The sequence below is a fragment of the Danio rerio genome, chromosome 25 (assembly GCF_052040795.2).
Source record: "Danio rerio strain M-AB ecotype USA chromosome 25, GRCz13ab, whole genome shotgun sequence".
Taxonomy (NCBI): Eukaryota; Metazoa; Chordata; class Actinopteri; order Cypriniformes; family Danionidae; genus Danio; species Danio rerio.
The window spans coordinates 21,682,713-21,695,000 of NC_141045.1; the positions used below are offsets into that span (position 1 = coordinate 21,682,713).

A 12,288-nucleotide genomic window follows, 5' to 3' on the forward strand; every position below is an offset into this window, starting at 1 on the left:
ATGGTTAAAAGTAAAAAACAGGGGAAAACACTGTAAAAAGATGCAGGCTTCCACACAATTCCTTCCTGTTGTCCCAACAAAAGTCGAATAAGTTAACATCATTGTTTTTGCAAATTTAAGTTAGTTGTACGTAAAACAATTAAATTGTCCCAAAAAGGCTTAAGAATTGTCGATTAAGCTCATTTCAAAAAGTAATTTGAACAACTAGTAAAAATATGTTTTTTTTGTGATAACAAAACGGTTCCTAAAACTGACTTTTTAAAATTAAAGATATAGCATTAATGTTCATGAAGAACATTTATTATGGGCCCTTTTTATTCTACAAGATTCTTTACTTAAAAAAATTATAATGTTTGCTGTTTGTCCAAACAATTAATTTAAAATGAGCTCAATTCTTGAGTTTTGTTTTTGGGACAACTTAATTATTTTATGTTTAATCCACTAACATTTGTAAAAAACGAATACATTAACTCAGTTCCCTTATGTTGCCCCAACACAAATCGATTTTGAGGAACCCAGCATTTTTACAATGTGGAAAGGTTATAATGGATTCTTCTGATTATGAAAATGTTCATACAGTACATTAAAATGGTTCTTTGAAACACTTGAGATCACATGAAATGTCTTTTCTTGTTCTTCCTGAGACCTTAAGACGTCTTAAACGTTTGAACTAGTCTATCTGTGCCTATGTTTAAGATGAGATGAATAATTTGATTTTAAAAAGAAATATATTAAAATGAAACCTGAACATCGAATTAAAAAGATGCTAACAAATCTAAGAAGCTTTTTTTCTGTCACATTTAATATTTCGCGACTACCTTAAACACATAGCACGAATCGAATGTTATCACCTTTAACATAATAGCCCACGTTCTCGAGTGAAAACACAGTAAAGCAAATCTGTTTGTATACAGGGATATGTTGCAAACTATTTGGACTTAACAACCGATTTTTTTCTCTCGCCTTTGGCTCAAATTAGTTTCCCACATCAGACGAGCAGCAGGAAGACAAGATATTTTTGTTCAATTAAAGGAACAAGCCCGGAGTTAGTTCAATTACTTGACGCTGGAGGAAGATGTAAATTTAAAGATTTAAATAGCTTAGAATGTTGCCTCGAGCGCCCGCACTTCATTTCCTTAATTTACAGAGAGATGAGGGGAGTAATGGTTATCCCAATGATGTGCATCATGCCAACAAACTATATATCCGAGTAACACTTACCATCCCTGGTCTTACAGTCGAGTTTAACAAAACAGCCCGAAGACAGAGAAACTAAAACGACCTGAATAAAACCAAATCGAAAACTTTCTCAATTCACGTGAACTAATTTCGCCTCAGTGACATTAATATTAACATTCTTCATTTATAACCACTAATAGTGTTTAAATTATGATAGTTATAATATTTTATGTATATAGTCTAATATGGTAAATTATTACACCATTTTCACAAGAAAAGACATTTGTAAGACTCGTGTAACATTCATAAAGGCGTAAATGATACATATTTTCTTTAGCATGCGCTCTCTCTCTCTCTCTCTCTCTCTCTCTCTCTCTCTCTCCGCGCTCCTCGTTGAATCCGCAGCGCCATCTGGTGGTCGGGACTCGCAACGTCAAACATTTCTCGCCCCTCTCACCTGAAACAACTTTCCACGTTTCTGATGCTGTTGCATTTTGTCTACACTTCTTCCACTAATTAGATTTTCCAGAGTCTTTTTGTAATAACTTAATTTCTAAAAGTTACTTCAGAGCTTATTCTCCTGCCTCCAGCTTCTTTCCGTTCCCAAACCCAATCATACGCGGAGAGACTAATTTTTCACCCCCACCTCCCCACCTCCTTTTTAAATATGATTTCGGTGCTGAAGAAAGAGAAATGAAGATTTTCTTTGTTCTGTCTTCCACGTGACAAATGGTAGCTGATTTGATGTGCCCTTTGAGTCAGTAGATTGTGAGAGAGAACAGGATGTCAAAGCCTCGGGCTCTGCGAGATAAGGAGGGGGTAACGAGGGGGTGGAGCTAAAAAAGCCGCAGTTGCTCCGGGCGGCGCGGGACTTATTGGAGTGGGAGGACAAGATGTAAAGATCAACACCAGTTTTGACTGCTGCAAGGGGGGTTGCTGCTTTTGTTTCACCAAAAAAATAAAGGATACATACATAGTTTATATCCACATCTGGATACATAGTTTAGCCAAAATGGGCTTAGCTATATACAGTATATAGAACTATTGATTTGATTTTGAATTAGCTAATAATTGGGGTGACCAGACATTGCTATATTTTCTTACAAAAATCTAATTTCAGCAACATTTTAGTGTCCTCACTTGCTATGAAACGCATAAAGGGAAAACCAAAATTAAATCCTGCATTGATGATAAATTGAAGTCTTAGGAAGCGACCTCCTGTGCGAGAAAGTGACCATTATGAACTACATTAAAGTCCACTTGAAATCTCAATTTACTATATTTATTTTGCTACAACGTATTCAATAGGTGAACTGTTAATCCATCCAAGTTAATCAACTGAATTTTTTTGTTTGTTTTGGTAATCATCAATCAAAGTCTGACCATTTGGTCTTGTGTCCGTTTGTCAGCCATAATATCCTACAACCGTTAATGAGTATGCTATGAGGGAGTAGCTGCATTTCCACTGTCCGACCAGTACATCCCTGTCAACATTGGGATGAAAAAAAAGGATATGCCCACCATAACCCCCTCCCCCCTCCAACAACATCAAAACAATTACTAAATATGTTAATCTGTAACTGTTTTATTTTATATAAACAGTTAAACAGTCAGTAATATATTTTATACTATTAATATTTACAAATGAAAAAAAGTATACATAAGCAGCAAATAAATTAGCAAACAGTTTAACTTAGTAAAATTAATAGCTATTATAAAAAAATATCAAATTATTAAATCTTATTAACCTTTTCTTCACTGTATAACTTAAACATTCTCATTAAAGAGCAACAAATGAATCTCTCATTTATCAATTTTTTTTAGTTTGATTACATAAAAATTGCACACATCTGACATTATAATAAAAGCATTCGATTACTTTTTGAATCTTTTGCTCATTTAGGACAAAATTAGTTGAAGAACCCACCAAGATCAACATCTTTAGATGTTATTATTTTTAATGTGTATATGTCTCTTCAAACACGCACCCAAAACCCAGACTTTTGCTTCAAATCGCGTGTATAGAATTTGTTTGAGAAACAGCGTCTATTAATCACTATGGAGCATGTCAGCTGACAGTCACGCACCGCTATATGACTGTTTTGAGGATTGCATAGGAGGGATGAAGGCACCTGTAATGAAATCGAAAAAAGGGAATCTCGCCGTTTTTATATGTATTTAAAAGTGTTTTCATGCCTAAATAAAACGAAAAGCACAGAACAGACTGGCATTTAAGAGCAAGGCGCATCCTCTGGTGGTACGGCTGTATGGGTTGCGTATATTATTGCCACCCTTCATAAAAAGATTAAAAATGCGAGAGAAATACAGGAAAATACCTTGACAGGATGATAGTGGGATAGAATTGTAAAATATGGAAGAATCCTGGCTATGCAGGGCCAACAGCTCGGTAGCATAAGCACTGAGGCCGAAATCATGTCGGGTTTCCACTGTTGGGCCAGTAGCTCGCAGCGCAAAACTTCACCCCCAGAATGTCCCCCAAATCAAACGTCACAAAATCCGCCCTGTTTAGCGGAAAGAAGAAAGCACACCATCGCATCATCACGAAAACATTAAAATATAGACAACCGAAACAAACAAATTACTTGCTACAGCATTACATGATATGCCTATATGCATAGGCCCAGGGCTCAATTTGTGCCGGAACAAGCTGGATTCGGCACTTCTGAAATCTGATCCTGCTCCTCATTTTATTGATCCCCCTCCTCAAATGCTTCTGTGAACAAAACTCTTCATTTTTGCCCATGACACCGTTTTAATTCAATATATTTGTTTACTCACCGACTGATTGTTGGCATCGTGCATCAAATGGTTCCACCACTAACTGAGGGATGACCAGCAGAGCACCATCCATAAAATAAAAGCACAGAATTTCTCTTGTAATAACACTTTATAAAACATTTTTTTTTACTTCCTCGGCTGTCAGACTCAGCCCAAATACTCTGGAGAGTCCTAACATACCAATTTTTCCTATAGGCTATATGTCACTTAACAGGACATTCTCCTTTATTTAAGAGAATAGTTTATGGATGATGCATATTGATCCATAAAAATAAAGTCCCACCCCCTACTCTATATTGTTTCAGTTGGAAGTGCATCAAGATACTAAAACATAAATGTCTCAGCAACTTCCGGTTTACATGGACTTCAACTTTTTTAGTGCATTCACCAAGTACAGAATTGCTGCCGCTTGTTGCATGTGTGGAGTTTTGAGCTGATGCTTCATTTGACTTTAATATCTAAAGGTTAGTGAAAAGAAGACCAACATTTTTACTCCCAATCTGTAGAACAGCTCTATTTGTAACAATGCACTAATTTAAAAGAACAGAACTGGAGAAAATAGTTTAGTTTACTGAATGTGGAGGATTGTTGCACATAATCTCTAATAGCTACTAAACTTTGGAACAGGGGTGCCCAAATATTTCTTATGAAGGGCCAACACGTTGCCATTTGTAATTTTCAAATTTATTTAATAATGTTTAAAATAACTAAAGTAACTAATACATTTAATCATTTTTGACACTTTATCATGAACATATTAAAAACAATCTCATTTATAACAGAATGGAGTTTTTGGCCTGATATGCTTCAGGCATTGTCTTCTATCTGTCGAGTCACAGTATTTACATAAAAAACTAATTCATTTGAAACATTTCATTTGTTTGCTTGTTTTTTTGTAGCTCAGTAATAATAATTAAAAAAAAGGTTACGTCAAATTAGAAATGATGATCTCTTTCAAAGGTATTAACCCCAACCCTCTTCATCCATCTCATTCTTTTCTCAAATGGCATGGTGAGCCAAATTAAAGTTAGCCAACTTTGGCCCACGGCCCTACTTTGGGCATCTCTGATTTAAACTATTGGCACAACTGACCACCTACAGTAGAAGCAAATATTTAAGAGCAGAGTGTAGTAAACAACTTCATTCACTTAAAACTCATTCTGATAAAGACAGAAGTGTTGAGTTTTAATCGATAATAATAAGTATTTCCAAGCAACCTGTCAAATTTAGTTCAGCTTATTTTAGTATTTGACAAGCATTCATTGTGGAAAAACTACATTACCCAGGATGCTGTACACAAAATTCCTCCAATCAGAGAGTTGCCATGAGCAAATTTCACCAAAAGACCCTACCCCCGTTTACTGTCCAATTTCCAAATACTTGTTTCTTATTCAAAGGAAGGTTTGTAATGTTGTCTAGCTGATAAACTAACTTCAGAGCTTAAATATACAAAAAAAAAAAGACTTATTAAAAACCCCAATGTGAGAAATTAATTGAAAACATATTTCTGAAAGTGGGCTACTTCCATATCACTTCTGTAAACCTCATTTTTACCAAGAACTTGCATTGCCATCTTCACCTGAAATGTGAAAGGCTTTCACATTTCCTTCTGGTGCTTCTGTCAACTTATATTACCTGTACATATAAACAGTTGATTTCAATGCCTGTGTTACTAAATTTGTAATTCTTTTAGCTATTTACCTGTGACAAATCAATCAGACACACTGAAAGGAAAATAAAAGAGGGAAACCTAACAAAAACAAACGCAGTATAGCATTTTAACCTATTTGCCTTTAAAAATGAAGAACTTAATGACTTTCTTACACATTTCTAAGATAACTTGAGGTCTAGACACAAACAATACTTGCCATTTATGATAGGGTGTCAACACAACAACAATCATTAGTATTTAAAAAATAATGCAGAGAAATAATCTATCTACATTAAAAGATGGTGGAAACGTTTATTGATATCCAGAAAACAAAGAAATGTGAAAGTAAGGCAAAGGTGTGGTAGGTCAAGCTCTGATACATGACACACTGTGCTGACAAACTGTTCCTATACATTCACAAAAATGCAGATGTTGTCATTATCAGATGCACCAAACCCAACCACTACATCGTTGACCATGTTTTGTCATGTTATACTGAGTAAAGTGATACTCAAAGCTGTGCATAAAATCATTTGCCTGCAACACTTTAATAAATAACATCATGACAAGTTTTAGACATTCTTAGTAGAGTCTATGTATTCTAGACAGTCTGTGAAAACATGACACACAACGTTTTAAAGTTCACCCCAAAATAAAACATTACCCGCATAATGATGACCAAATGCGTGAACAGTGTCTTTCAGGGGTTTCTCACTGAACAGAATTGAATATGTTTTATAAATAAGCTAAACGCAAGGACCAGCTTGCAGAGGTAACTATAGAGTGCGATTAATATATCACATCGAAATTGGTCGACAGATAAACAACATTTTGAAAGTAATAAAATAACCTCACTAAGACAAAGGCCCACAGAAAGTTCACGGTAAAAGGCCTCAGTATAAATCTTTAAACGGTTTGGAGTAGTTGAACATCAGATAATCCATGTAGTAAAAGTCATACGCCCTTTGTCTCTCGGTCACGTTTAGCTGCGCGAAATATCTCCGTGTGATTTCCGAGGACGTCCTTTCCGCATTAGGGTTCCTGTCTTTAAAGCTAGGGAATGTTAAATTGCTAGGAGCACCGATGCTTCTCAAAAGGAAATTGGCTTCTTCTTCTAGAGTCTCAAATTTCCCGACGAAATCATAATCCAGCAGGCAGGGGCTGCAGAGATGGCCGACGGGCTCCCAGTGGATGTCCATGCCAACTGGCCGATGCACATCTAACAAGTACTGGATGAATTCCTTGAAGGTCACTCCTGCTCCCGTCCGCAAGGCGTACTGCGTCGCATTGCTACGATACCTAGAGATGATGGGCTTCCCGAAAACTGGATGGTAGTACGAGTTTGGATTCTCAAATTTGTCCCGAAAAGCGGACACCAGCCTTTCGAAGGGTTCCCTCAGGAAGAGGACTTTGGTGTAGGTCTTGAGACGCCGGATGATTCCCTTTTGATTAAATGAGTCTAGACGCTTGAGGTGATTCCCATAATGCACCTCATCATGTTGGATCTCTCCGGTAGAAGAAGCGAGACCCTGAAGCACCATAAGCACCCTCTTCCAGTTGGAGCATCCCGCTTTGGGAACTTCGCAGTAGAGCAGTTTGTGCTTGTCCTCTACAAAGATACGAGACACGTGCATTCGGGTTATCGTCTGTTTAATGGTTCCGCTTGTGTATTTGGCACAGACCTCCCTCATGAGCCTCTGGCGGGACCGCAGCACCTGCTCTAGACTCTCTCTGGTCTGGCCAGGAGGGTCAGCATTGTGCTGCTGGACAAGTGGGCCGCTCTTGAGGAGGAGTTTACGGTGGTTCTTTGTGATGTGTGCTGATGCGATCTCTCTGGGGTTGATTGGAGAGGAACTCTGGACCCATGGGAAGACTGGGAGTTGCACAGGTTGTGCAGGTTTAGGAAAGTTGTCTTCGGTTGGATCCGACTGTCTGTCATTGTCAGGACAGTAAGGACACTGGTCCTGTGGTTAAGAGAATAAGGAGCCATGAGCAAGGATACTTTATTCATCTACAGGCACACCTTTGTGAAGAAAGTGTGTTTAATTATAATCAATGTGAAAATGTTGTGATACATGTTTAGCGTGAGACCTCTGTATTTATAATGTAATTAAAAGGCTGATGCACTTATAGTGTACTTGTAATGAAAAAGGCCACTGTCCTTGTAGTGTCCGTTTTGTATAATGAAACTAAAGGCAACTGTACTTGTTGTGTACTTGTATTATAATGAAATAAAAGACCACTGCTCTTGTTAGTGTGCATGCTGTGTAAAGAAATTATAGGCCACTGTATGCTAAGTATGTATCGATAAGACCACTGCTTGTAGAATAACACAAAGGCCACTGTACTTGCAGTGTAAAAATATAGGACAGTTGGGTTGTAGTGTACCAGTTGTATAATTTAAAGGTCTCTATGCTCGTAGCACAATAAATAAAGCAACTGTACTTTTAGTGTACTGGTAGTCTACTGAAATATACTCGTAGTGTAATAAATTAAAGGGTCATTGCACTCTTACTGTAATGCAAAAAGCTACTGTACTTGTAGTGTATGTTTGGTGTGAAGAATTTATAGGCCACTGTACTTGTGGTGTAATGACATTGAATGTAATTTACAGCAAGTGTTAAATACATAAATAAATAAAGTGTTTAAAAGAAAGTGTTCTTTTAAAGTGTTAAATACTTCTGTAATAAGTCAGACCCCCTCTTGTTTTTGTGACTGCTGAATCCAACACTAAATCGAAAGTCGAAAATTTTTGCAATCCTTATAAATAATTGCAAAAAATGTAAATAATCTCATAATTCATGCAATTCTAATTTATTTCCGTTTGCAGGTAATTGTTTTATATGAAACGCGTATCACAGCCATTGACGGGTTTTACAACAATTCGTGTAATATGATAGGGGAAGCCCAAAAGCATGTCCTGAGTGAGAAAGTTACATAATGGGTAAAAATAAGAGTTATACAACTTTCCTTTGGCCCAATCCCTGCCAATTTAGATATGTTATAGATTTTAGCTTGACAAGAAACCAAAATGAAGCTTTATCTTTATGATTTGTCACTGTCATTGTGTCACATTGCACATCTAACATAGTAGCCTACCTCACATGGTGTGTGTATATATATATATATATATATATATATATATATATATATATATATATATATATATATATATATATATATATATATATATGAAGTCAGAATTATTAGCTCCCCCTTTGAATTTTGTTCTTTTTCATTTATTTCTCAAATGATGTTTAACAGAGCAAGGAAATTTTCACAGTATGCCTGATAATATATATTTTTTCTTCTAGAGAAAGTATTATTTGTTTTATTTTGGCTTGAATAAAAGCAGTATTTATTTTAAGGTCAAAATTATTAACCCATTTTTTTTTAGTTAGTCTACAGAACAAACCATCATTATACAAAAACTTGCCTTTACGCTGTATAGAAGTGTCTTAAAAAAATTCTAATCAAATATTATTTACTGTCATCATGGCAAAGATAAAATAAATCAGTTTTCAAAAATTATTAGCCCTCTTAACCAATATTGTCTACAGCAGTTGTTCTCATACTGTGGTACGTGTTCCACTAGAGGTACGTGGGCTTCCTTTTAGTGGTACGCGAAGGAATATGGCATAAATACATGCAAAATATATTTCAAAATTTTTTATCACAAATTATTTATATATGAATATGATGTCCAAGCAACGTATGCAGGTTTAAATGAATAGTCGACTATATTTTAATACATTACATTTAAGTCCAGGAGTTTATTTTTTTTTAAAACAATAGACTTCCATTTTAATTTAACTTTTAAAAGCACATTTTAATTAAAACGTTGACATTTTATTTTGTTTGTTTTTTACCTGTAAGCACAGGGCAGTGTTAATGTTCAAACTATTTATTTTTAAATTGGCTGACAATAATAAATATTTTTAATAATAATATATATATATATATATATATATATATATATATATATATATATATATATATATATATATATATATATATATATATATATATACAGTTGAAGTCAGAATTATTAGCCCCTTTTGATTTAGATTTTCTTTTTTAAATATTTCCCAAATGATGTTTAACAGAGCAATGACATTTTTACAGTATGTCTGATAATATTTTTTCTTCTGGAGAAAGTCTTATTTGTTTTATTTTGGCAAGAATAAAAGTAGTGATTAATTAACCATTTTTGGGACAAAATTATTAGCCCCTTTAAGCTATTTTATTTTCAATAGTCTACAGAACAAACAATCATCATACAATGACTTGCCTAATTACCCTAACCTGCCTAGTTCACCTTATTAACCTAGTTAAGCCTTTTAATGTCACTTTAAGCTGTATAGAAGTGTCTTAAAAAATATCTAGTCAAATATTATTTACTGTCATCATGGCAAAGACAAAATAAATCTGTTATTAGAAATAAGTTTTTAAAACTATTATGATTAGAAATGTGCTGAAACAATCTTGCCTCCATTAAACAGAAATTGGGGAAAAAAATAAACAGGGGCGCTAATAATACAGGGGGGCTAATAATTCTGATTTCAACTGTATATATATATATATTATATAATATGTATATATGTGTGTATATATATATACACACACACACAAAATTGTTTGCAAATTTCTAGGAATTACCACCACAAAATCAGTAATTTTTATCGCAAAAAATCACAAAAAAAGGAGTCTGATAAGTACTCTTAAGTCATTAATGTCACAGGGGCTAATTTTGATTACTGTATGTCTGTTGTTATAAGAACTTCCGACTGAAAATTGTTTAGCTCTTGTCCCAGATCTATAAAAAGCCATCTCAATTAAAAGCTATGATCATAAAAAAAACTGTATTTGTCGTACAGTTGTTTACAAAATGTGTGCTATTTATTTTTTCTTTATTTTGGAAACATAAAAGCCAGCTATGAAAGTATTCTTAATAAAGCAAAGAGTATGTTATAAACAATAGGTTTTTACTGTCTTTAATTAATAAAGTAAAATTGACATATTTCGAAAGTGACACATCCAGGACTCTTTCCTGGATGTTATTATTAGACAAAAGAAATAAGCTAATTAAACTGAATATTATATTAAATATTGAACTGAATTGAATCTTGGTAAAAGTGTCATTTTAAGCGTGTTTAATATGCAAGTCCACAGGGCTGATAGAAACTAATATACCATAAAAGAAGGTTGTTGTTTTTTTAAGTCTTGTCTCTCCAAAAGCAGCCACCAAGTGGAGCCAGTGCACAACATTTCCAGCAGCCCCAGCACAACATACAGCAAAAACCCTGTGATCAGTGATTCAAATAGGCTTACCTTTCTTACATCCTGTACTTGGGAGAACATGACCTTTGCACCTGAGGGAAAACGAAAGAAATGGAACATTAGGATGACATTTCGGGCTTCTCCATTTTTACAAGCCACGCACCATGAAAGTGAACTTTTGGGTTCAGGAGTTTTCATCTTGCTGCTCGCATTCTTAATGTAACCAATGAGAAGTTACACTGAAAGTGCAGTCCACCCTAAACTAAAAGATGCTGAAAAAAGCGCATATGGCTCAGAGAAGTGTTGTCCTTGCTCTTGTACACTGAGGAAGTAAAGAGAAAGGGCGGGCAAACGGAGCGAGCTTGACTCCTGGGCTCGACTGCTAATGTTTGCAGCAGCTCCAGATGGTCTCACAGCAGCCTGACAAACACTATCATGACATCGAAGGTTATTGTGAATGAATGGAGGAGCCTGTCAAAAGATATTCCTAAATGTATTCAATATTATGCAACAGTGTGGTCTGCTTCTCAAATCTGATTGGCTGAGCAGTCTTTCTAGCAGTATTTTACCAGTCTACATGACGAGTGTCATGATGGAGGGCTAAACATTTAAAACTAGTGCATTTGTGTTACCAATTGTTGCTTTAAGAGATTCTTATACTTGGTTGTTTTGGTTTCACATACAGTATGCTGTCTATTTAAAAAGATAGTGAATACTTGAATGCTTAGTGTAGAGCACCAAGGCGGCCGATACTGAGCACTTAGGAACCTGCAGACAGTAGCCTTATCTCGGACACTTTTTCTGGAATCTACTGCTGACTCTGGTGTATGTCTCTATAGCAGTTAACAAGTTAACAAGTTCAATAGTATTAAAACGTTGTTTATTTCCTTTTGTTTGTGAGTTATGAACTGTACATGAATAAAAAACTAAATAAAAATGACTTGAGCAAGCAGCAGTGTTGCCAACTTAGCAATTTTAGAAACTTTTCATCCTACCCTAAAAACTTTTTTTAAAAGCACCTAGCAACAAATTTAGCAAATGTAAACATTCGTTTGGCTACTTTTAGCAATTTAAAAAAAAGTGACTCAAAAGAGCAGTGTCTGCAGGCTTCACTCAGTAGAGTAAATTTCTAGCTCATATTGTTTTTCATAACTGTTCATTTACTGATATTTGTTAACATGTATAATTGTTATTAATTTACGTAGCAATATATTCCAATAGTGAAACAATTGTTGTCAATTTCACAAATGTGGTAATTTTACAAGTTAAAAAGAGTAAGTACACAAGCTATGATTGTTTAAAAGGATGTAACTGGTCATTATCGGTGTTATATTTAAAAGGAAAAAAATATTTATCAAAAAGTGTTTGTATTACTTTTA

General features: G+C 35.0%; 1 protein-coding gene across 3 annotated transcripts in view; it reads right to left on the minus strand.

The window, feature by feature from the left end:
* Positions 1-5,913: 5,913 nt before the first annotated feature.
* si:ch211-269c21.2 overlaps positions 5,914-12,288 on the minus strand; it is a 141,155-nt gene continuing 134,780 nt past the window's right edge. For all 3 annotated transcript variants that reach the window (XM_087312270.1, XM_087312272.1, XM_087312271.1), the window contains exons 3-4: positions 10,961-11,001; positions 5,914-7,593 (exon numbers count right to left, since the gene is read on the minus strand). In XM_087312270.1, coding sequence (XP_087168396.1) covers positions 6,523-7,593; positions 10,961-11,001 — 1,112 coding nt within the window. In that variant the 3' untranslated portion in view covers positions 5,914-6,522. The remainder of the gene's footprint in view (positions 7,594-10,960; positions 11,002-12,288) is intronic.